The sequence below is a fragment of the Myotis daubentonii genome, chromosome 3 (genome assembly GCF_963259705.1).
Source record: "Myotis daubentonii chromosome 3, mMyoDau2.1, whole genome shotgun sequence".
In the NCBI taxonomy this organism is placed as follows: domain Eukaryota; kingdom Metazoa; phylum Chordata; class Mammalia; order Chiroptera; family Vespertilionidae; genus Myotis; species Myotis daubentonii.
This window is the reverse complement of record NC_081842.1, coordinates 34,432,963-34,460,581: the sequence shown is the minus strand read 5'-3', so window position 1 is coordinate 34,460,581 and position 27,619 is coordinate 34,432,963. Positions and strand designations below refer to the sequence as shown.

The 27,619-nt window shown below is 37.0% G+C and overlaps 1 protein-coding gene across 2 annotated transcripts in view; it reads right to left on the bottom strand.

Annotated features, from left to right (window-relative positions):
- NLGN1 (neuroligin 1) overlaps positions 1-27,619 on the bottom strand; it is an 846,948-nt gene that overhangs the window by 476,267 nt on the left and 343,062 nt on the right. For both annotated transcript variants that reach the window (XM_059687065.1, XM_059687064.1), the window contains exon 3: positions 1,935-2,087. In XM_059687065.1, coding sequence (XP_059543048.1) covers positions 1,935-2,087 — 153 coding nt within the window. The remainder of the gene's footprint in view (positions 1-1,934; positions 2,088-27,619) is intronic.

Below are 27,619 nucleotides of genomic sequence, written 5' to 3'. Positions count from 1 at the left end.
TTTAAAGACAGTATATGGGCATGAATATAGGATTCAGATCCAATCAAAATCAGGTCCTCATCAGTTCTAATATATAAAATGCTGTCAAATGTACATTAACATAATAACATAGTTAATTTGATGGAATCTTACTTTATGTTTATGTGATATCATAATAAGGCAACATAAGGTTTGGTCAAAAGATTTTTTAAACATCATCACACACACACAGATAAGTGGATGTTAAAGTCCTTAAGAACACTCTTACAACACTTTGGAATGTAACTTCAAATTTTCAATTAGCAAACTGATCACTGCATCAAAATTTAGAAATTGAGAAATTCTGAAAAATATGAGAATAATAATAAAACAACTGAAATATAAATAGCACTATAATTAAAATTAAATGTATTCAAATTATTGAAGATTATCACATTAAAATGTTCCATAAGAAACAAATGACAACATTAAACTATTTAAGAATTATTATGACCATCTCTATAAATCTTCTAATATATAGAGTTTTCACAGATAGGAAGACATTTAACCCTGTGCACTGAAATTATAAGAACATCTGAAGCAACGCATAATTAGATACTATGGAGGAAGTAATGCATACTGAACAAAGCTACAGAAATAATTTATATTTACATTGATACAATGCATCTATTATATCATCCATGATACTCCAAATTTAAAATAGAAAACTAGAAAAGGATCAAGACTTCAACTTTGCATTGCTAAAATATCTTGTTCCCCAAAACATACAACTGACAAAAATTATTCTCTTTTTATATTTTGAGAGTAGCATAAATACAGGATTATAATTACATAGGAGTTAGAATAATAATAATAACTAATACCAATGAGGAAAACAATTGGTTTCTCAATGGCTTAAATATATAATATTAACAATTAATATAAAAGACAATATAATTTAAATTCCTTTTTCAAAATATTTTAGAATAAAGAATGAAAAAGGAAGGTGCCTCTTTGTGCCAAATAACATTATCAATTATACCTATTGAAGTGTACAGTATGGAATAAGACATTGAGAACAATGAAAGTTTTAAAAATAAATTCATTTTTGATAAATTGTACCCTTTCAGCAAATACTAAAATACTACAGATAAAGGTTTTTTTAAACTTTATAGTAATTTTACTCCTCAGATTGTGATACTAAAATATATTAAATTCATACAAGTAGAATAGCATAGCAAGTTTATGTTTTCTAAATTGGTTACTTCATAAAACAACATGCTTATTTCAGAATACTTAATGTTATTTTGCAAATAATATTTCTTTACAGATATCTTCAAACCAAGAATGCCCACTTTGATTTTGCTTTATATATGCAGAATAATTTAATTGAAAACTTTGTCCTTGATAAACTCAATGCGTTTTTTTCAAATAAAATAATTTAAACAAATACATTTGAACGAAATATTTCTAATTATTATGACAAATTAAAAACAAAACAAACCTAAACCACATTGGCAAATAATTTCGTCACAAAGCCAGTCCATACATATATTCTTAAAGATGACATAAACGTGTTTCTAAGCTCATAGAAAACTTCTGGGAATTTTTTAGCTTTGTAAAAGAGAAAAGGAAAGGAAAGAAAAATTTGCCCAGGGATTAATTCTTCCTCAGAAAGGCCCTGCCATTGTTGCCTTACACAGTTCTACAAAGCCAAACCTATAATGCCAAGAACATTCCTCAACAAGGCAAAGAATTTCATTACCTTTTACTTTTAAATCTTAAAGTCAACCCTACCTGTCTTTCACCTAGTAATTTATGAACATTTATAGGCTGTATTGAAAATATCAGAAATTTTGGTTCAAACAAGTCAACAAGCATAGAATAATGAATGAAACAAAGCAAAGCATAACAAAAGCCAAAACAAAACTATCACATAGTTCATGGATTAATGGTGTAAAAAAAAGATTTCTTACCAAGTACCCCAAGTCGGTAGTTGACTGTGATGACGATCACATTGCCATAACTTGCCAAGACACTCCCATCATATAAATTTCCAGTACCTTCCATATATGAGCCACCATGGATATACACCATCACTGGTTTAGGACCCCCACTGTCCCGAATATCTGAAAGAACAAATGTTTGGCAATTGTTCTTATCCTCAAAAAAAGAAAAAACAAATATAATAAAGCAGAGAATACATTTTCCATTTTAGGGACAAGAGGTCATGATTTTTATTTAGTTATTTAAATTGCTGTTTTTGTTAAAGTGTTTCTTAAGCAACTCTTATTAACAGCTGTTGCACAAAAGAGCAATATCCATTTTTTTTTCTATCTAAAATTTTGTTTAAAGCTACAAACTGAATTAGAGAACAAATGGAAAGTAGATATGAATTTTAGTGCTTTTTGATGAATTTCTAATGGGACAATAGAACCAAAAAAAATAATATAATGAGAAATACTTTTTTAAAAATGAGTTAGACCTCATATGAAATGTATGAATCATAAACTAAGGCCAAAAGTATCACTTCTATTGTGAATAAAACATTGTTTCCATATTTGAAAACTGTAAATATTTATATTGAATGCATCATAATTACACTGAATAATTTATGCTCCATTTGTGAAGATAATTACAGCGCTATATTTTACGTTGTAAAAAGTTTCATTTCGCTACTCAAGGAATAACTCAGACGCATGTGTAGGCAGCAAAAGCATGTACATCTGTACTTCTGTTTTTGTTTCATTTAGGGAACTGTCATTTAAATAATGTATTTCAGTTATCCCCAGGTTATCTGCTCATTTCCTCTTTGGAAAAAGGAAACAGATCAAAATATATTTTTCACCTCGGTAACTATTATACTATTCTTATCTCTCCTTTGACTCTATGATTTTGTCAGGCAGACATGAGGAGGATACAGCTTAATCTATGTGTACAGTGCCAATATTTAAGGTGATGAAGTGATTTCTGCATCTCTAAACTTTAATCAAATGTATTTTATTTTCTAAGATACTTTCCCAATTATGTAATTTTCAACAAGGACCCAGAAATAATAAACAGGGTGGGGCAAAAGTAGGTTCACTGTAGCAAATACACAAAACACAGTTTATTCTTGTGTTATTATTATTTATTAACTTTTGTAGTATTTTCCATACAAACTACTGTAAACCTACTTTTGCCATATCCTACAAAGAAAAACCTAAGAAAATTTAACTAGTATAAAAAATAGACTAATTTTTATAGAAAACATGCCAAATTGTATATTGGCCAACATGATTTTAACTATTGTATAAATTGAAACATTATAAATGTATATGTGAATATGAACATATACAGACAATAAAATATTATTATTATTACAAAATAGCTCATGATCTCTTTTACCCATAACTGAAACAAAATTGTACCAAATGTGCTATTTTTTTTAATTTCAATATTAAAAGTGTCATTTAAAAGTATGGTTTTATTCCTTTGTTTTTGACACTGCTTATCAAATTTAAATCTCCTACATATTTATGATTGAGGTTTCAGCTTTCAGAATGGGATATAATACAAGCTCATTGAAAAGCTAGTGATTATTTAGAAGCTGCTTTCCATTTCCTGATAAATATTTAAAATATATATAAAGGCTGATTTGTCTATTGAAAAATATTTTCATGACAAACCATCCTAGGATCAGAAATTGCAGCTCAACTTGTTTGTTCACAATCTCAAGTGAGGGAACTAGCTCATTGCAGAATTTAGAAACTTTTTAAAAGGACTATTTTCAATTTGACTGAATACCAGTGTGTAAACTTGCACCAAGGGTGCACTTGAGAAGAATGTCTTATTTTTAAGTGGTGAGAGGAGGATACTTTGACATAAAAACCGTCCACTAAACACAGCTACATTAGGAAGAAAAACTAATTTACTTTCTTCTTAAGTCCTTGGGAAGGAAATAAATATTCACTCATTTGCAAAGATTTGGGGGCTTATGGAGATGTTAAGTTTACACAGAGAAAATAACCCTTTCAAAAATTTTAAACTATCCTCCTTAAATGCTCAATTGCTGCATATAGTTTTAGCTTATTTTCCTACTATAGCTGGTGCTGAAGAAGCAATAATAAATTATTAAACTGAAATCATTAACTGACTGTTCACAGCAGACACTGTACTCTGCTAATTGTGTGCTTGGAGGTAGCACAGAAGGTGGCTGTTTCAGAATTCTTCTTTAATTAAAATTACATAGACTTACAAAACACCAACTGTGAACAGTAATGAGACCTAGGTAGATCCATTCTGTTCACCTGGAAAACAATACAGGTGTACATTGAAATGCCTGCCACATTTTATACCTAATAACAGGATGGAATGGACATTGCAAGGAAGACTGAAAATATGACTATATTAGTAAATTCCAGGAGCTATTTTGACTGGCATTTCTCTCTCGCTTCTTAATTAGATTGAAAATATAACTACAAGTTTGGAATGATTCTAAATGTTTTCAAATTTCTCAAGGATTTCAGCCTTGCCTAAGAACATATTGAACAATTCTTTTTCAGAAAGTTCAATAACATTTGAATGCAGTGTTCTGAACTTAATTTCTTTTTGCTTAAAGTAACCCTGAAATTAATTCTGTATAGGGTATTAATTTCCAAAGTAGGTAAAATTTGTGTGCATAAAAAACCCTTAACATTGCATATAAATTTGGGGGAAATGCTGACATTTAGAATTCTTTGATAGTATTTAATCAGAGTGGTCTATCTTAGATTTGCATCAATAGCATTTTATCACAGAGGTCTATCTTAGATTTTACTTTTCCCTATAGTTTAAATGTGTTTTTATTGTAATAATAAATATAAATAGTTTAAATGATATCTATATTTAATTTTGAAAAAACAGAATCTTTATAAATGAAACTGATCTATCAGATAGCCTACTATTGAGTATTATCTGCTAAAGCCATCATTTTATTTATTTATTTTAAAAATAAATTTTTATTGATTTCAGAGAGAAAGGGAGAGGGAGAGATAGGACCATCAATGATGAGAGAGAATCATTGATTGGCTGACTCCTGCACACCCCACACTGGGGATTGAGCCCACAACCCAGGCATGTGCCCTGACAGGGAATCTAATTGTGACCTCCTGGTTCATAGATCAATGCTCAACCACTGAACCATGCTGGCCAGGCAATTCCATCATTTTAATGATAGAATTTTGAGAGGCCACTATGTCATAGCAAATATACTAGATATACTTTAGTTAGTTATACTTTATTAAAGTCAATTTGTCCTTCCAAACCTTGTTTCATTTATTTCCCTAGAAATAAGGTAGATTTCACCTAAGATTTCTAACTGTGCCTAAAAAGCTGCTCCTGACTTTACTAAAATCAAATGAGCACACTTAGGCATGAAAACACTAGCTCAGGTTCACTAAAGCTACAAATGTTCTTAAAGCATGATCATATTTAATGTTTAAGTTTTTACAGCTTTTCTAGGCATCTAGGTCCCTGAAAATAGTTGGATATTAAGAGGAAAATACCACACTGATCATTATTTTGGAATTTCAGTAAAACTTTGGCTGTAAATTTTAGTATTTTATCTTTCTGATGAATCAAAACTTTAAGACATTTTAATAAGTTATCGATAGATATAGAAGACAATGGGGATATATTTGTGCCTGATAACCAGTGTTTGGAATCACAATTCCTTTTAATGATCCTGGTGAATAATTATTAGTCACACAACTTCTTCAATATGCTTACTGGTTGCCTTCTGCTTAATGAACTCATGAAGTTTTTAATTGCCCATGTTTTAGAATTGTTGGCATTTATCAGTTTTAAATATTGGGGTATCGCCTCAATTAAATCTTTCTCTGGCCCTGGCCAGTGCTGCTAAATGGTTAGAGCATCAGCCTGAGTACCAAAGGGTCGTGGGTTTGAGTCTCAGTCAAGGGCACGTACCTGGATTGCAGGTTTGATCCCAGGCAACCAATTGATGTCTCTCTTTCTCACATTGATGTTTCTCTCTCTCTCCCTCCCTCTCTCTCTCTCTCAGAAAAAAAGTCTTTCTCTAATGTATTTAAAGATATTTCAAGATATTTTTGTGTCCCCTACTTATTTTGTGTACCTCAGTTATCACTTAGAACTAGCAAAATAATATAGAAATGTTGGAAGAATGTGTGCTTGTATAATTGTACTTAATCAAAGATATAACTTTTCAGTTAAAAATACTGAAAAAATGACAATAGCACTTTTTAAAAAGCTATTAGGATACAAAAGTGTCTTTGAATATTAAAATATTAAGGTTATAGCACAATTTAAAAAGGTTATTAAATTCCAAAAATAAATTGATAGAAATATAGTGTTGCTTTGACCCATTTTTATCATTTCAGATTTGTCTTTTTGAAACCATGGAAATAGTCTACAAAATATGCAGTGCTCTTGGTTATCATAAAACACAAATGGAAAATGACACAATTGTTTGGCCTAGCAATGGCAAAATAATAATGGCAAATATGCAAAGGAGAATTAGAAGTACAGAATAGTGCTCCACTGTGGCCTTGGGTTACTTTAAATGAAGGAGGGCCAGTCCCACTCAGAGTCACAGAGAGCCTCTGAATGCAGGGGCTGAGATGGGGGCCTGGAAATCAGGTAAAGGAGTCAAGTTGTCACAAAATAATTGAGAATGCCATATAAGTGACCAGGTAAATGGACATCTCACTAAAGTAAAAGAAGTAGTTTATCAAACAATTTATATTTATTGCTTTATGTCCAGTGATGTTGATGCAATATTTAGAACAAAATAAAGGTAAAAATTGGCCTTGGTTTTCGTTAACACTCACGGCTACAAAATCACTATAAAAGAAACTAAACAGAAGATGCTCATATTTTCAACAAAGGTCTGTACCCTAGAGGACATTACAATTTGTTTTCTTGTCTTCTAAACAATTATCCAAAACAACAACCCAGAAGAATAGACCGAACATGAATTGACTGCTTCCACATTCTACACTTCTGAGCATTTAAAATATTTATTGATTTGATAACTCTTGTGACTGACTGGTTTGGTGCTCAACATGAATACTGCCAGCCAAATTAAATGGGGCTTAAGATATTTTTAATGACTATTTTAAAATGTTAAATGTGCTTCAAAATAAGTCTATAAAATAGACTCACATTTAGAGGGCTTAGCTCAATTATAGCCACTCAAAAGTATCTTTTATAAACATGTAAATGTCCTACTTGATGCTGATTTATATAAAAAAACACATTAAATCAGCAGTCAAAAAATATTTTAATAAGAAAATAATGTATACTAACTTTGTGAGTACTTTGGGAAAAATTGGAATTTACAAAGCTACACACTAAAAGTCCCTTATACTGAGGTATTATTTAGATAACAAATATCTAGGAGTTAAGGATTTTTAGAGGGTCCAACAAGTTTCAAAGCCCCTGACTGAAACCAGTCGTCTTTAGAGTACTGGGAACAATAATACATATCCTGAAAGTCAATAAAATTCCTGAGTGTTTGAATATTTCTAATTTCTAACAGCATGTAAAAAAAATCACAATTTGAATTTTGATAAGTTTATTTTTAGCTATTTAACGTTCAAAATGATAAAGGTTGGTCAGCCACAATGATTTATTTTAAATATTAATGATTGCTTTGTGTTTGATTTAACATTTGATTCACTGTTGGGGTTCATACCAAATCAATTTTTAATAAAATGTCATAAATTCCATGACAAAATAAGTATTAAATATTATAAAAATATTAATACCCAATTTAATTTTATGTTTCTAATACTTCACCTCTATAATTTAATTTTCTACTGTGAGTAGCTTATCAAATATGTATCACAATGAAAACAATTCACATTGTTTAGTAAAGATTCATTTAATCATAGTTGTAATTCATGGAACTAGCACTTCTGCTGGCCTGCTTGTGGCTTTTTATTCTGGAAAAACTTTCTTATCATATTATTAATTTCTCCATGAGATTTAATTACTAGCATTCTGGGAATTATTGTAAATCCTAGGATTACTTTAGTTGCTTCTATATAAGTCACAGCTAGGGCTGCATTAAAAAACAAACAAACAAACAAAAACACATAAGCCCTAGTTAGAACCAAGATGAACTGAAAGAATCAATGGGCCTCTCTAGGTGCTCCACTTAACACCGTGTAAAAGTCCACAATGGGATGAGGAATGCCAAGTCAACATGGTATATAGTTAGACTTACAGAGTAAATCAGAATGCTATGTCATAAGAAAGTTGGAAAGAGGGGAAAGATATTAATAAAATAAGAAGTGTTTTATTGCTTATACATGGCAATACTTTGAAAAGCAGAATATTTTCGTTAATCCTTTAAAAATAAAGAATACACATATAATCTTATTTAAATAAACTCTATATCTCCAACCAGTGTGGCTCAGTGGTTGAGCACTGACTTAGGAACCAGGTTTGATTCACAGTCAGGGCACATGGCCGGCTTATAGGCTCCATATCCAATTGGGAGCATGCAGGAGGTAGCCAATCAATGATTCTCTCTTATCATTGACATTTCTCTTCTTTGCCCTCTACCTTGCTCTCTGAAATCAGTAAAAATAAATTTTAAACAAAAACCTGTATAATTTCTACCAAAAATATTCACTATTACGAGCCCAGAGTACTTAAGTTGTTATACAATGTTTACTACAGTTATCTAAATAGGTGTAATTCCTTGTCTATAAAATGTCACTTATTTATGTGATATTTAAACAAATCAACAGAAAATATTATTTTATAAATCTAAACTATATTGCTCAAGAAACACTTTATATCAGCTCTTAGTTTTGTCCTTCCTTTTATTGGGTGTGGGGTTCTTTTTAAACAAATATCAAATGTAAAAATGAAACACATTTTGAAATTGGGTAAGATATTTACATATATTAGAAGACATGCAAAATGGGTACAGAGAGACTACGGGGAAAAGATTGTTAGTTCAAAGAATATGGACAAATTTGTCAAAATGTGGGATGAAACATATCAAAAGTCAGTTCAAGAAAACAAAAATAAAAAGCCTCTCTTTGAAAACATTTTAATGGTTGGTATCAAAATGTAAAACAACATCCATCTTTTTTAAAAAAATTAAAAATGTATATTTATATGCAACAACAAGCAAGAAGACAAAACACATCAAAAACGAGAATTAAAAACAACCCTTCAAAAAAAGACAAGAAGTAAAAAAATAGAAAGGGGTGGAAAAAATGATTGAGGCCCTTGTCATGCAAGTAGATTTGGTGGAAAAAAAATACCTTCATCTTCAGCACCGTCATTATCCCCTAAATCATCTGTCTGTTTCTTTGTAAGGGGACCTAGGATTGAGAATGGAGAAATGGAAGGAAAAAAAAGACAATTCAAGAATAAACAAGACTGAGGGGAAAAAATAAATGTAAATTCTAAAATTCTCAAAGATATTTCCAAAAAAAGTGGGGAAGTGGTTACGTTAAAGTTATCTATTTTGTTTAAGAAAAAAAAAAACAAACCAAAAAAACCCTTTCCCCAAAATATCTCATAGAAGATTTGATTTGTGGATATATCCAGCTTTAAAAAAATACATTATGGTTTGAAACTCAAATCAGAAGCAAAGAAGATGATTTTATTACCCATTGCATATTAAAAGTAAACAGTTTTATTAGCTAAAAGAACTTAATTTATTCAGTGTCTTTTCTAATTAAAATTGGTGACAACAATAATAAAAAGTAGGCTAAACTCATTCTTTAATTTAGGACTATATAATATTAGGAAAAACAGAGATATGAACATTTTTGGAGTGTTTTTTTCCTTTTACTTCTGTTTTTTTTTTTTTTTTTAAGAGCATTAACATTGGGTTTTACACATTTTATATCAAACATTATTCAAAACTGTGACTTTTTAAAATTACTTGTCATTAAACAAATATTTCCCCATGTGTTTTAATTAAATATTAGCTATGGATTTAAGACATTGGCACACTGCACAAATGTAGAAACAGATAATCTCATCACTCTGTAGGGCAAAGGTGCCATCAATGGAAGTCAGTGGTTAGCTACCAAGGTAACTTTCAGAGTCAGGACTTGTATTTCATAATCAATTCAGGAATATAATGGAATTATGTCCTAGTGCAATTTCATGCCCAGCATAGTCATTTATAATGAGATCATGTCTTAGGACAATAATTGCATTAAAACACTGTGAATGTTTAATAAATGTTTTATTGTACTTAACAATACTAATTTGCTAGAATGAAGGCGCACACCAAAGGGGAAGTCGAAGGCCATATAAAAGTAATTTTAAATGTCACATAATTGACATATTCAGCACAAAAAAAGCAAGTGAAGCCCCATATTTCTTTTTGTTTCTGCAACCATTTAATTTGTATGACATTTCATAATCCTCATGCAAAAAGCAATCATTACAAACACAAGACAATCAAGTTAAAGACAGCCAACCATACAGCAGTAAGCAAGAGAAATTTGTCATGCATAAAATAAGTCATAGAAAAGGGATGGAAAAGACGGATAGGCATATGTTGATTTCAATAATGTAAACAGTAAAGAAGCAGGCATTAATTCTAAGCACACATCATAGGAAATGATTGTTAAACATTTTTGAGAAAGATTTCTAGTCTATACAGCAATTACTACACATTATGCTGATAATTTAAAACTACATCTAATATCACAACCTTCAAAAAATGAAAAACACCATCACAGAAAACAGAGGGGGGAAAAAGAGATCTAATTCAGTTATTTTCCATTAGCTCAGCCAGACAGCCTTGAAAAATATTAATAATTGGCAAAGATCAAAAGATTGGAAATGGAGAAATTGATAATGTAATTGAAATGACCTCAGTTGTAAGGTCATGGTTTCAAGGCCATTCCAACTACACTAAGAGTAGCTATACACAATAATTTATGTGATATACTTTCATAGTCACTCCTGCAAGCAACCGTTCCATTAAGAGAAAACAAAGATGAAAGCAAAAGTTTGGTAACAAACAGTTGCAAATTCATAGAAATCTACATTTTAATCTGATCCTGTTTAAATGCAAAGAGAGCCCTCAGTATTATTTGATGTTCATGTAACACTGTTGCTACACTTTGGAAAAACAGAAATATTTTAAATTTAAAATTTGCCATTTTCAGAACTGTACTTGAAATTTTTCCAATTTTAGAACATGCAAAATATCAGACTTAATGAATTATATTGTCAAGTGTTTTTGTTTTTTTTACTTTTTATCATGACAAAACAGTAAATGAACAGACTTCAACAAATAATTTTCTTGCATTTCTAATTTTAAATATTCTATCTAAAAGTTATGATTTTATTCATTGATTAACAACACAGATTAAGTATAGTGGTAATTATTTATTGCTTTCAAAACCACTACCTACTTTATTCATTTAAATTACTTCATTTGCTTAATTTTTGGCTATATTAAGAAACTACTAATGTGAGTTGAATTTTTTTTTCTAAATCTCATGTAAAAACTATCACACATAAATTAAGTTGCTTTCTTCATTTTGTGTGGGGCTTTATAAGATATCTCTTTTGAACAATTTGGAAGGATCTTTTTTTCCCTTTTTAGGGTACCCAAGACAAATTACATGACTTCTCTGCTAAATCCTTTAGTTTTTATAACCATGAGCCAGTAACCCACATACAAAATTGCTAGTTCATGGCCTAAATAAGGTGTGAGTAAGATAATTTTTATTAAATCACTAGAGTCCCAGTACACAAAATTCATGCACTAGGGGGTGCAGAAGGAGGTTCCTTAGCCTGGCCTGAGCCCTCTTGCAGTTCAGGACCTTTCTGAGAGCCCTAAGCTGGCAGGCAGACATCCCGCCACTGCCACTGCGCTCACCAGCCATGAGCCTGGATTCTGGCTGAGCGGCACACCCCCCCCCGTGGGAGCGCACTCACCACTAGGGGACAGCTCCTGCATTGAGCGTCTGCCCCCTGGTGGTCAGTGTGTATGATAGCGACCAGTCGTTCTGGTTGTTCTGCCTTAATGGTTGCTTAGGCTTTTATTTTATAGATGATCTCCCACTTGTCTAAATATGGAATAGTTCTCAGTTGCTTTCTGACTCTTGGTCTGCCTAAGCGGAGAAGCCATGGAAATGATAGTGTATATACAAAGAGGTCTTTTCCAGGGCTAGAATGGTTGACCCAGCTTTTTTCTACATATTTAGCACCACCTTCCCTACTCAGGACGCTGCATGCCTCTTGACTATTCTGAGATAATCATCACATAGGCAAGCTGCATAGGACACCTTTTACTGTAGTAAATCTGAAGAGCTAGAAACAGGTGCAGATGTTGCTTCAGCACCACAAAGAGAGGGGACATGATTATCTTAGAAATGAATTAAGTTCTCTCAACTAAAGAATTTCATTTACTGAGTATGAAATAAAGCCTTATTATTAGAGGATATTAAACTGTTCCCATAGTACGAGTCCTAGTAATCTTTGCGATTTGAGCCTAACTGGCTTTTCTTAATATCAATAATTTTTTACACATTTGAATTTTTAAGGTTCCCTGAAAAACACAGGGCTAATTATAAAAAAGAAGAAAAAAACACATTTCTTTTATCTTCTATACCTAAAGGCACTGAGCATCGATATCCTAGAGGGTCCATGTTGCAAGTTGAGAAACAACATTGGTTTCTCTGAAGAAGCCTCAATAGAGGTGACACCCGCCAGGGAATTACAGAAACAGATCCCGACATGCTCTCGATTCCTCATTCCCAGGCTGGAAAGAAAACAGCCCATTGCTTTGAACGCCCTTCAGTCTAGGATACCAGCCCCTCTAGCTCATTTTTCCTTTATTCTAAATTGTTACAACTGACATAATTACTGCTGTTAAAAGAAAATATTGAAAGATGTAATTGTCATTCATTTTCTTAAGAATACTAGGCAACCACGTTTTAGGGACCACTCATTCCTGCAAGTCGATCAGCCTGATTTTCCCGAAAGGTAAAACATTTATCCTTCCCCCGAAATAACAATCATTGACAACACTCCTACCCCAGCACACGTCTCCTTTAAACTACAAATAGTGCATTTTCAATACCGGCAGTTTAAATGAGTAACTTAAAGCACCCAGGTACAAAGCAAGCAAGTCCTCTACAGCCTGCGTGTAGAAGTGATTTATTCTACCTTGAAACTCTGTAGAGCCTGTGCTCCTTGAGGAATGCACACATAACTCTCATTAGAGGTAATGGGAAAGTAGACCTCACGTCAGTTTAAAAAGGAGTGAGAGTAATTACTATATTTTATCTCTTCGCCAGGCAATAAATAGAATCAGTGGTGAAACAACAGGGCCAAGGAAAGTAAAGGGAACTTCTCACTGTGAACTCCGAACTCATTTAAATCCAAAAAAAAAAAGTTACTTTTCCATTAACATAAGCATGATTCGAAGTATTGGCCATTCTAAAGGACATTCTTACATTTCAGAATCTGACCATGCACCTTTTATTTTTTAAAAAAGAAAAGAAATACCAGCATTTCTCTGTAGTTAACTGCAAAATAATTATGAGCTCCAAAATAATTACTATCCACCCACATTAATGCTGCTTTTTATCATTCCCTTTGATGAAGGGCTAATATACTTTAGATCTCAAATACATTAGAACTGATTATGAATCCCTTCATTATGGGTTCAATTCAACAGAAATCATCTGTACTTTGTGTCACACATATCTGCAAGAGGCAAGTAGGTTGGGGATATTATTAGCTCTTGACTTAGAAAGCTGGCCATGAGAACAGTGTCCTTTAAGAGAACAAGTCTTTTAAATTTGGGGATTATTTAGAGCTCCAGGCTCCAGTGAGCCCCATCTTGATAGATGGAGAGCCCTGGTTAATGACCTTGCTTTCCTCTTTCCCCACCCTCTTAACCCAGCAGCCTTTGAGATAAACTGACACTAAAGAATTCCTAAGGCCATTTCCACAGAATGGAGGAATTTAAGGATGTTGCCATTGTTGTTCTGTAACAATTTAAAGCAGGTGAAATTTTTTCTTTTTTAAAATTTTACCTTTTATTTTTATTTTTTTCTTTATTGATTAAGGTATTACATATGCATCCTATCCCCCCATGCCCCCCCCCCCCCACACACACACTCATGGCCTCATCCCCCTGGTGTCTGTGTCCATTGGTTAGGCTTATATGCATGCATACAAGTTCTTTGGTTGATCTCTCCCCCTTACCCCCACCCTCCCTTACCAGACGAAATCTTTTCATGGATGTTCTTAGTACAAAATTTAGTTTATAAAATTAGGATCATGGATACAAAAAACAAAAACACCTAATTATATCTGCTCCATATGGTGGACAATGCCAAAATTCAATACATTTTTTAATTAAAAATTGTAGTATATTACCATATTTTATTTTCCCAAATTGACAAACATTAAAAAATGACTTTAAGAAATTAGATATCACAGCAGTTGGCATCATTGAAAAACTATTGAATGTTACCCATTGAAAGTTAGTCAATTTTATAGAGCACACCTCTGAGAAAACAGAAATAAGTGAATGAACTGATTTGGAATAACACTCATTACTTTTTATATTAGTGTATTGATTTAACTAAAAGTAATCACAATTCTTACACTATGAATTTTATAAACAGATAGAAAGTAAATCAAAGCTGAAAAATATTTTTCCTAAAATGTTTTCAATTAAAAAGAAAAGTTTTTTGAGTAATGTCATAAATCTACATTAGAATAGAATAAAGATATTCTGTCTCAAACTGCTGTGGATGAGATATTGAAAGTAAACTTTGGAACAGTTGATAGTTTTCAAAAGTACCCATATCTGTGCAATTATTACTGGCACTGCTGTGTTGTTCATGATATTTGAGTATCTTTTGGTGAGCTGCATATTTAGGCTCATGCTTCATATATATACATGCTGTGAAGAAACCAGGTACCAAGATTATGAATGTAGCAGCCATGGTCTATGATTTTTTTGTGTTGAAAGAAATTGCCTACATAAACACAAACCATATTCCCTCAGAAGCAGAGCACAGCTTAAAACATGACTTTTGTGAAAAAGAGAATCTGTATTAAAATAGGAAAAAGTTAGAACAAGAAATCTTTTTGGGCAAAGTACATGGAAAAGAGCTCATTTATAATTATGAGAAAGGCACATTTTTTCCTTCATTAACTTACCTTGATTAACAAAACTATGAATTAAAAAGCAATCCTGTTAGAATAAAGTGATAACATCTGGAGGGAAAAAATTAGGTAGATGAAAAGTAAGTCTAAAAGGCTAACCCCTAATCTGAGCATCACCAAATTTGCACAACCTTATTACTTTTTTTAACACTATGTTTGATTTTTAATGCAGATGTAGTTAATGCTGATGCAGTATTTTTTCAGCATGAAGATTGTTCAGAATATAGTCTCTTTTCATCTGGAACAATGTGCTGTGTGTTGTACAAACCCTTTAGTACTTTGTGAAGACATACTATCCACTGCTCTCCACACATTACCCAAATGCACCTGCAATGTGGTGAGGACAAAAGTGCCACCAGAGTCTCAGAGATACATCAGCAAGATTCAATAGCCCTACCTCTTTGGCATGGCTGCAGTATTCAGTCATCCAGCCATTGTATATATATACTAGAGGCCTGATGCACAACATTTGTGCAAGAGTAGGCCTTCCTTCCCCTGGTTGCTGGCACCGGCTTCCCTCTGGCACCTGGGACCTGGGCTTCCCTCCAACCACCTGCAAGCTCCCAGGACACGGGCTTCCCTCCCAGCCCTGGTTTTGTCCGGAAGGTCGCCCGGAAGGACATCTTGTCTAATTAGCATATTACTATTATTATTATAGACTAGAGGCCTGGTGCACAAAAATTTGTGCACTTGGGGGTGTCCCTCAGCCCAGCCTATGCCCTCTTGCAGTCTGGGACCCCTCAGAGGATGTCCACCTGCTGGCTTAGGCCCGCTCCCTGGGGGGATCAGGCCCAAGCTGGCAGTCAGCCATCCCTCTGGCAGCCTGGCAGTCCTCGGGGGATGTCCAGTTACCAACAGGGAGCAGACCTAAGTTGCAGTCGAACATCCTTAGTGCTGCTGAGGAGGCAGGAGAGGCTCCCGCCACCACCGCTGTGCTGGCAGCCATCAACCTGGCTTGTGGATGAGCAGAGCTCCCCCTGTGGGAGCTCACTGACCACCAGGGGACAGCTCCTGCATTGAGCATCTGCCCCCTGGTGGTCAGTGTGTGTCATAGTGACCAGTCATTCCCAGTCGTTTTGCTGTTAGGGTCAATTTGCATATTACCCTTTTATTATATAGGATAGAGGCCTGGTGCAAGGGTGGGGGTTGGCTGGTTTGCCCTGAAGGGTGTACCGGATCAGGGTGGGGGTCCTGCTGAGGTGCCTGGCCAGCATGGGTGAGGGGCTGATGGCTGTTTGCAGCAGGTCACACCCCTTCAGGGTGGGGGTCCCCACTGGGGTGCCTGGCCAGCCTGGGTTAGGGGCTGATGGCTGTTTTCAGGCTGGTCAAGCCCACGACCATTGGGGACCCTCATCCCATGGAGGTTTGGCTAGTCTGTGTGAGGGGCTGAGGGCTGTTTTCAGGCTGGCCAACCCCCCCTCCCCCCGGCAATGGAAGCTCCCAGCCTCTCCTTTTTTTCTTTTTCTTTTTTATTCTGGGATTTATTTACCTTCTATACTTGAAACTTTGTAGCCTTGAGAGGAGCTCAGAGCTGGCCAGGGCAGGCGGGAGGGAAGCTTGGCTTCCTCCATCACCAGGGGCAACCCAAGCCTCCTGCTCACTCCAGCTCCATGGCCACGGCCAACTAAAAGCAGGTATCTGGGGTTTATTTACCTTCAATAATTGAAACCTTGTTGCTTTGAATGGAGCTCAGAGCCACCGTGGCAGGTGGGAAGCTTGGCTTCCTCCCTCATTGGGGAAACCAAGCCTCCTGCTTGCTCCAGCTCCGTGGCTGCTGGCTGCCATCTTGGTTGGGTTAATTTGCATATAGTCGCTTTGATTGGCTGGTGGGTGTGGCTTAAGGCATAGCGAAGGTATAGTCAATTTGCATGTTTGTCCTTTTTTTTTAATATATTTTATTGATTTTTTACAGAGAGGAAGGGAGAGAGATAGAGAGTTGGAAACATCGATGAGAGAGAAACATCAATCATCTGCCTCCTGCACATCTCCTACTGGGGATGTGCCCACAACCCAGGTACATGCCCTTGACCGGAATTGAACCCGGGACCTTTCAGTCCGCAGGCCGACACTCTATCCACTGAGCCAAACTGGTTTCGGCTGCATGTTTGTCTTTTATTAGTGTATATAAAATGCAAGGGGCTCAGGACATGTGATGAGCAAAACAGGCAAGACCCTTGTCTACATGCAAATTAATGTTGTCAGAGAAGGTGACATTAAACAAATAGTTACACATAAACACAGACTTACAAATTCTGTTAAGAAAAAGAGTCTTGGTTTTCTGAGAGGTTATACAAGGAGACCTTGCTGAGCTTAGGAAGTCCTCATGGAGTAAGTGCAATGTGGCCTGAAGATAAGAGTAAGTCAATACTAAGCAGGCAAAGAGGCTGAGGGTGGTAGGTAGAGTGAGAAGATTCTACCCTGAAAAGAATACCATGTGGAAAGGCTCTAAAATGAGAATGAGCGTGGAGGTGAGTGTGCTCCCATGCAGGGAGCACAATAGAGACCAGTGGGGAATGCAGATGAGAACTAGACAGGTATCCATCACACCCTGCAGCTCCTCTAGCCTGGAGATTTTTGTTTTAATCCTAAAAGCAATCAGAAGCCATTTAAAGGGTTTAAGCACACACTGGCAAACTGCCCTATCTGAATCTTAAACAGAAAATCAGAAAAAGGCAAAGTCATTAACAAGTATAGCTGAGAATATTTTGTACAGAGGCCTGCATTATATTCTCATCAGAGGAAAATAACCTTCTTAGAAGAAATTAAATGATGGAAAAGAAGTCTATAATGTCTCATTCTATTTGTTTACAAATAAATTTAATATCACTATAAAGTAAAATCTAAGACTTCAGTACATCAAAAGTTTGATAAATATTTAAAAAGTCTTCTATTAAATTTGTATTTACTATAAAATTTACTTTGCCTACTAATTAACATACTGACAATTAACATATCCTAACTATTATTATATTCATACAAAGATAGAAATTCTGCAAGCCATTTCTAGTTGAATATCTTACCCCCATTTTAGTACAACAAGAATGCCTGTCATGTCTACCTCAAAGCCAGTTTTACTTTCCAAACAGGCTTTGCTCTCAAAGGTATAATCCCTCCCTCTGTTTCCAAACTCCAAATCTGGAAATAACCTTTAACCATTCCCTCTTCCTCCCTCTGGCCTCAGCCAGATTTCATCAATTTGTAAGAAAAGTGTGGTGTTGTCACACTCTTCGATTCTTATTAGCCTGTTATTAGTCTTGTCTGTGGCTGCCGTCACCACATGCCTGCATTATTACAGTAGCTTCATGGTTGCTTCTAGGAGAGTAGAGTGTAAATGTTCTAAACAAAACCAACAAAAATGTGTGAGGAAAAAACCCTAATAAACAGAATACAACTTTTTGCATGTGAGCTTTATCACTGTTGCACAAAAAATGTGACCTTACAGGCCTTGTAGGTTTTATCCCATAGAGTTTATTACTTCAACTTCCACTTATAACCGGCTCACCTTGGAGGGGAGGAAAGCAGGTGAATGAGCATAGCGAATCTCCTCTACAATAATGTGTAAATTTTTTTTCACAGGGAAAGACAGCATAACCAGTGTGTGTTTTGGCATAAACTGGTATCTTAAGGATATGAACAAGAGGTAGTTCAATATTGTACAGAAAAAAACTGACAGTGAAAGTATCTTAAATCTTAGCTATGACTACATTTTACCTCCATGAGATAAATGAATTGAACTCAATAATTATTAAGATCTTATTTTTTGTGTGCGGCTCACTGGGAAATAAGCCAGTGAAGGACCCTCTGATGCTACTACAGTCCTAGGGGTGCTAGACCAGTGGTGAGTGTGTGTTCCTCTGAGATGACTTCTGGACAGTTCCCAGTCTCACATGTGCCCCTCCCTGCTAAACACAGCTGATCCTCAGTGAAGCAGTTTCACTTCTCTTCCTGCTACACGAGCTACTCCTCCTGAGCTGATTCTCTATTACCACACAGGCTGGAGTCTGTCAGGGACACCATTCTGTATTCTCTCTCACCTGATACAATATTAAGGTTACACTAGACACGACAGAAACATTGGTGAAGTCAGTTATTTTGTGACATGATTCATAGGGAACTAGAGATAGAAGGGATCCCAAGGAATGACTGCTGAACCCTGCCATTGCATAGGTCCTCAAAACAAAAGTAGAGTGTTAACTGATTTTTGCCCAGGCCCCAAAGCTAGTGAAATGCAGACCTAGGTCTAGATCTCAGGTTTTTTAATCACTCAGTCTAGTTAGTTCCCTTTTAATAAGTCAAATGGCAATAAAAGACAAGCAGGGAAAAGAAAAAAAAATTTAAATAAACCACAAACTAGTAAGTCTACCATACATATATTATAACTATAAAGCCTTTCATACTCCCTGAATCAACATTTCACTTAGATGTAATTGAGGTTAAAATTTAAATTAAAAAAAAAACACCCACACAAATATTTATAGAAATATCTTTAAAAAGAAAAAAACAATTTTACAAAAAGCCAACAGATCCAGGAGGACTAAAATCTGAGAGTTTAAACTAAATAAGTAATATCAGATAAGAGAAACACTTTGTCAGTAGTGCATAGCCTCAAACTGAGTGGTATGTGAAATATGCAAGTGGAGAAGAATGAAATAATCAACCTGATTTAAAAGAAGAACAAGAATAGCTAGGGCTAATGTATGGGCATATATGGAATAGTGAAATGCTCAATACAAGTTAGTAAGTAAGTATTGCTCAAAACCCTTGGGATCCCTCTAGTCTAGCACCTAAGATGCTTTGGCCCTTCTCCAGGATGCCCTTAACTATGGCATAATTAAGAAATTAATTATGGGCAAGTATCCTTTTTAACTAGACAATGTACATTTTTAATGTTACCTCTGGATTAATCTTAAAGACATTTCAAAACCTAGAAGTCTATGGCTCTAAAATGTATTTTCAAAAACATATATTCATACTACTTAATATTGTGTTATAATGAGTTTGAAAATAGAATATATAAGTTTGGATATTGGCTGTTTTGTGTTCTAGCTTTACAATCTTCAACAAGCATTTTAACTCCATAAATCTCAGGAGCACAATGCCACCCCCCAAAAAATAAATATTGCTATAAAATTAAAAATGTCTAGTAAAGAGCTTAATATATAGAGAAGCTGAATTAACTTTTTGTTTATCTTTAACCTCTCCTCTAAGCATTGTTTCCAATCAAATCTTAATGACCTCCTACCTAGTATAATCTCTCTCTATATAAAAGCCTAAGCGACCAAACGACCAAAGGACCAAACAACCCATCAACCGGTCACTATGACACGCACAGACCACCAGGGAGGGGGAAGATGCTCAATGCAGAAGCTGGCCCCTGGTGGTCAGTGGGCTCCCACAGTGGGAGCACTGCGCGGCTGACCAACAAGCGCCAGATGCAGGGCTCATGGTTGGCTGCCGCAGCCCGGACCACAGTGGAGCAGCAGCGAGCCACTGAGCGGCTACGGCAGCAGGCACAGCGGGGCCAGGATGAGCAGGAGCAGCAGGCAGGAGCGGCAGGAAGCATTGGACTGCCAATTTCAGCCTAATCCCTGCAGACTACACCAAGGGACCCGGCCAGTGCACAAATCCGTGCACTTGGCCTCTAGTCCTATCTAAAAATAGAGAAACATGGTAATTAACCGTAACTTCGCTACAGTTCCCATTGGCTAATTAGCGAGATATGCAAATTAACGACCAGCCAAGATGGTGGCCGGCAGCCAGGCAGCTGAAGCAAACAGGAGGCTTGCTTGCTCCAGTGATGGAGGAAGCCAAGGTTCCCCGCCTGTCACAGCCCAGCTCTGAGCTGCACTCTAGGCAACTATGTTGCAATTATAGAAGCTAAACAATCCCCAGAAACCTGCTTTCAGCTGGTGGGCCTCAGAGCTGGAGCTGAAACAGTGTTTCAATTATAGAAGCCAAACAAACCCAGATCAGCAGCCGAGGTCTCAGAGCTGGAGCCGAGCCTCAGAGTTAAAGCCGGCTCTCAGCTCCAGTGACAGCCATAGAAGGTAAATAAATCCCAGAATAAAAAGAAAAAAGAAAAAAAGGAGAGGTTGGAAGCTTCAGTTGCTCGCCAGCCTAAAAACGGCCTTCAGCCCCTCACCCAGACTGGCCAGGCACCCCAGTGGGGACCCCCACCCTGAAGGAGGTGTGACCAGCTGCAAACAGCCATCATCCCCTCATCCAGTCTGTCCGGGCACCCCAGTGGGGACCCCCACCCTGAAGGGGGTGTGACCAACTGAAAACAGCCATCATCCCCTCACCCAGGCTGGCCAGGCACATAAGGGGGACCCCCACCCTGATCCAGGAAACTCTTCAGGGCAAACCAGCCAGCCCCCACCCGTGCACCAGGCCTCTATCCTATATAGTAAAAGGGTAATATGCCTCCCATCACCGGGATCAGTGGAGCCACGAGGCCTCCTTGCACTGGAATCAGTGGAGCTGCGAGGCTTCCTGGCACCAGGATCAGAGGAGCCGTGAGGCCTCCCGAACCGCGATCAGTGGAGCCACCAGGCCTCCTGGCACCGGTATCAGCAGAGCTGCGAGGCCTCCCAGCACTGGGATCAGCGGAGCCTTGAGGCCTCCTGGCCCCTGGAGCAGCGTGACGGGGGGCACCCAACCCCCTGTCACACACAGCGAGCATGGCTGTGACAGGGGGTTGGGGCCACACCTCCCTATTACCGCACAGAGCCTCAGTTGTGACAGAGGGTGGGCACACCCCCACTGGGCACAGCTCAGTGTGCGGGTAGGGCCAATGGAGAGGTTGCACCATTGGCCCTGCCCTGAGTGTGACAGAGGGGAGTGCCCCAACCCTCTGATCACCCTGTGGCTCTGTGGGTAATAGGGGGAGGCACCCCAACCCCCTGATCCGCCCTGCTCTGTGTGTGACAGGGGGCGGTGCCCCTACTCCCCTATCAGCCCTACTCTGTGCATGACAGGGGGCAGCGCCCCAACTCCCCAATCAGCCCTGCTCTGAGCCCAACCAGGTGCTGCACCTAGGGATTGGGCCTGCCCTCTGCCACCTGGGAGCAGGCCTAAGCCAGCAGGTGGTTATCTCCCGAGGGGTCCCAGACTGTGAGAGGGCACAAGTGGGGCTGAGGGACACCCTCCCCTCTAGTGTACAAATTTTTGTGCACCGGGCCTCTAGTATATAATAAAAGAAAAAAAAAATTTAGAATTAGGTCATTCCCACTCAGCCACCTACTAGCTTTGTGACCCTCAGAATTACTCAGTCACTTGAAATCTACATTTGGACAATGCTCATTTAACTGAACTATTGTAAGGATGAAAGATCATGGATATAAAATATCTAGTACAGTGCACATTATATAGAGAGTAAAATAATAATGATGATCATTATCATTGAATTTGAGTCCCTTAATACTATCTAACATATAGATATTATCATTGTGTCCACTGAGTTTATATTTTTGATCTAGGCCCCATTGCTTAATTAGTAGAACAATTTAATGAGACTCTAATATGTCCACATTCTTGCCAAATAGTCTATCACCAAAATGTACTGGCAAACGGCAATTATGATATCTCGCTCTCACCTTGAAAAGTGTTAAGGCGGATTTACCAGAGCATCCTCAGAAGGAAAGAGTATGCAAGCTTTATGACTTCTACTAATAACCAAGCAATCTAGAAGGCATGTAGCAGTAGTAGACTAGGTACACATTATTTTCCACCGATGATTTGCAGGAAGACTATGTTAAAATATTTCATCACCCAAGAAAAAATTTCCTGCTAGCTACACATACTCCATATTTTGACAATCTTGCAGAAAGAGCTTATTTATTTATTTATTTTTTAAATATATATTTTTATGGATTTCAGAGAAGAAGGGAGAGGGAGAGGGAGAGAGAAACATCACTGATGAAAGAGAATCATTGATTGGCTGCCTCCTTCATGGCCCACAGTGGTGATCAAGCTCGCAACCCAGGCATATGTCCCAACCAGGAATTGGACCATGACCTCCTGATTCATAGGTTGATGCTCAACCACTGAGCCATGCAGGCCAGGCAGAAAGAGCTATTTTAAATGCATCATTAATTGAGCATTTTTTTTATGTGTCTAACACATAATAGATTTTCACATATATTTAATTGTCAGGCTTAGCCAAGCAATACAAGTGATTAAAAGTATAGGTTCTAAAACTATGCTACCTGCTTTCAAATCCTGTCCTGCTACTTAGAAGCTCCATGATCTTAATTTCTCTTAACCTCCATTTTCTTGTTTGTAAAATAAAGATATTAATAATGGTACCTACTTCTAAAGTCGTCGTAAGAACTAAACTAGTCAGTTTATCATATTGTATATTTGATACAATGTAAATATTCAAGCAAAGTATTGTTATGAGGTAGGTTGTATTATCTTCATTTAATAGTTTGGGATATACAGGTAAATTAACTGTTAAAAAACAACAACAACCTGATGCTATGCTAACCACTCCACATGGATTACCTCACTGACTCTGCACAACTATTCCAAATCCAAGGATTATTATTATTGCATACAAGGGTGAGTTGGGAGGAGAATCTTGGGCTTAGAAAACTGATGAATTTTTTCCAATATCTTCTTTCTAATAAGAAGGGAGGCCAAGGAGTGAACCCAGTACTACTGTATTATTCTAAAATTTATACCATCAAGACTATTCTGTGTGCCCACAGAAAATTTTATATATATATATATATATATATATATATATATATATATATATATATATATAAAAGTGTAATATGCTAATTAGACAGGATGTCTCTGGACGTCCTTCTGGACAAAGCCACAGCGGCTGCCTAAGCCTCGGCCCTCACAGCCAAGGCTCAGGCAGCCGTGGCTCAGGCAGCTGCTGCTGTGAGGGCCAGGTAAGGCTCAGGCAGCCACGGTGGCTACGAGGGCCGAGGCTCAGGCAGCCGCAGCGGCCGTCAATGGCAGCAGCAGCAGTGTGATGGGGGTGTCGCCTTCTCCTGATCTCCCAGTTGCCTCCTGCAGAGGGAGGCCAGACTGCAGCTTAGGCCTGCTCCCCACGGACATCCCCTGAGGGCTCCTGGACTGTGAGAGGGGGCAGGCCAGGCTGAGGGACCCCCCACTCCAGTACACAAATTTTCATGCACTGGGCCTTTAAAATATATATATATATATATATATATATATATATATATATATATATATATATCTCAACACTAATAAAAGAGAAAAATGGTAATTGGCGTACGACGATACCCTTTTCATTGGCTAATCAGGGCTATATGCAAATTAACTGCCAACTAAGATTGGCAGTTAACTGACAACAAGATGGCGGTTAATTTGCATATGTAGGCACAATGCAGGGAGGCGAAAGGGAAAGCAGGAAGAAGCCACCTGCCACTGACAGTGATTGAAAACCCAGCCATGATCGGAGAATCAGGCGCCTTTGCCGCCCTGACCAGTGATAGCAGGAAGTAGGGGTGGAGCCAGCAATGGGAGCTGGGCACAGCCAAAGCTGGCAGTCCCAGGAGCTAGGGGTCCCTTGCCTGGGCCTAAAGGGAAGCCCACGATAGCGGGGCCGCTGCAGCTGCAGGTCCCCGCTGCCCGGGCCGGGCGCCTCAGCCAGAGGCGTCAGGCCTGGGCAAGGGGCCGATCCTGCGATTGGAGGGTGATGGGGGTCAACGCCTGAGGGCTCCCAGTATGTGAGAGGGGGCAGGCTGGGCTGAGGGACACTCCCCCACACACACACCCAGTGCACACGAATTTTGTGCACCGGGCCCCTAGTGTGTGTGTGTGTGTGTATATATATATATATATATATATATATATATATATATATATATATATATCACAAAATTGCTTTCATGAAGATCAATAGAATAGCAGTAACAATCCAAGAGTGTCTCAATGGGATATATACAAATATACATATTGGGTTCCATAATTACTCAGAGCAAACTGATGCCAATTTACTACATGACCTTAGATTCATTGAAATGATAAAAAAAAATGTAACAATTACTAATGTAGGGAATTAGAGACAAGATGTGCTGGTAACTTCTGTGGTATGAGGACAGAGAAGGAGTTTTGTGTACACAAGATGTAAAAAAGAGGGTGTGTGTGTGAGTACTGTGGTCTGTGAAAGGGAAGACTCTCATAGATGTCCTGTGTATGTACTATCTATTCAGAAATGCTGAGTAAGCAGGACAGGATTAGCTTCTGGGGATAAGGCAGCCTGGAAGAAGGCAGAAAACATGATCTATTCAAATGGAGATCACCAGATTTGAACCTGAGACTGTTAGTTATTCTCAGGGGTATAACCCATGGTAGGGCCCAGATGGTGGAGTTGTGCTGCAGTTGCTCCCACAAGAAGCCACAGTGGAGTGAGATGGCTCATCTCCAAATGACAGCTGTCAAGTTCTCTGGTGAAAGAGACCAAAGTAGCAATCGAGGGTCTGGGTTCTAGCTTGAACTTTGCCATTTAACTAGGCAATAATCTGTATGGCATTGCTCAAGCCACTTCATTTTCTGAGTCTTCCTTTCTTTAACTGTAAAAAGAAAGAGACAATGTCTTCTAGTTACCTTGGAAGATTGTTGTAGAATCAAATAATTGAGTGTGACAACACTGAAAAATGTTTTTCACATGGAATGTGGAAGCTTTATCTTATTAAAGCATTAATGAGTGAGGTAGAGATAGGGAGGACTACTAATTGCAAAGGTCATGGCTATGACATAAAGAAGAGTATTTGTATTATCTTAAAGAGAAAAATTCACATATTTAAATTAAAATCCTCTTACTTCCTCATGTGTCAATCAAGAATACAGATTCTGGAATCAGATATCTGATGTTTCAGCCTGGGTCTGCTATCCTACCAGCTGTCAGTTTTTTGTCAAATTACTTAACAATCCTGACCCTCAATTTATCCATCTGTAAATTGGGGAGAGAAATAATACCAAGCTCATAGCATTACTTATGAGATTAAAGGTGATAGATAATATATAAAGAGCTCTTAAAATAGTGTCTGGCATATTTAAGAACACAATACAGATCATTTATCATGGAAATGTACATTTGAAAACTATATTATCCTGTTAACCAATGTCACCCCAACTAATTTAATAAAAAAAGAAAGAACGCAATAAATATTAAGTATTACTGAAACAGTAAATGGCATATTCAAAAAACTATATTAATTGATATTAGAACAAGTGCAGTAGAAAAAAAAAGGTATTTTGTAGTATCTTTTACAAAGTGCAGGGTTTGAATGTATTTAATAAAACCTTTGCTCATTTAATATTTAGTCATTATAGATTTTAAATGGATTAAAAGAAAATGAGATTAAAAAATCACTTTTTATTCTTTGGCAAAATGTCAAGTCTGAGTTTTTTGCATTAGAAAAAAATGCAGAAAATTCAAAAGCAAAATGTCACAGCAATTCTTTGCTTCCATTACAATAATACTCATTAAAGAGAGAGTTGACAGGTTTGGGACAAGCTAACACTCATTTCTAATACTTTATCCAGTTAAAATGACAATTTTTTTGTGGAAAGGTAAAAATAATACTCTGGATTAAAAATTATACTTTAGGAAAAAAAAATATATATATTTATATATATTTCAGAGAGGAAGGGAGAGGGAGGGAGATATAGAAACATCAATGATGAGAGAGAATCATTGATCAGCTGCCTCCTGCACACACCCCACTAGGGATCACGCATGCAACCCAAGCATGTGCCAGGCACGTGCCCTTGATGGAAATCGAACCCTGGACCTTTCAGTCTTCAGGCCGACACTCTATCCATTGACCCAAACTGGCTAGGGCTAAAGTTATACTTTAAGTTATTTGAATATTAAATAATTTTTGCTATTTCCATGGCTACCAACTTCAATGTTCTAGCTTTATTTTCACAAATTTGGTGCTGCTTAACAGGTGTCTATGTGCACCAGCACTGCAAGAGGCAACCCCACTCATAATGTGCTTCTAAGATGCTCAGTTTAAAAACATCTGCAATGGGAAACATGGCCTCTGAAAGCTTACATTCTATCTTGTGCATGGAATGTGCATTGGGAAACCCATGAGCAAAATTAAGGGATTTGATCTTCAAAATATAAACATGGCATCTTAAAGAGGCTTATCTCTCAAGTATTTAATGGTTGCTGGATTACAAGGATCAATATGGGATAAAAGGCCCCCTGCCTTATTGATTTTCTCCTTCCCTGCATTTTCATTCTTCCCTTTAAGCTATTAAAATGCCCCGAATCAAGCTATTTTTTATAAGATAGTCCAGAATAATAACATTTATCAAAGATAACATTTTTAATACTAATATTTTGCTGTTGGCTTTGAAGAAAAAAATCTTTACCAATATAAACCAAAATGCTTTAACTTTTAGTTTCCTGTATTTTTTACAAAAGCAGTTTGTTTTCAAAACAGATGGTAATCACAGTTGATTTTGTGAAATATTTCAC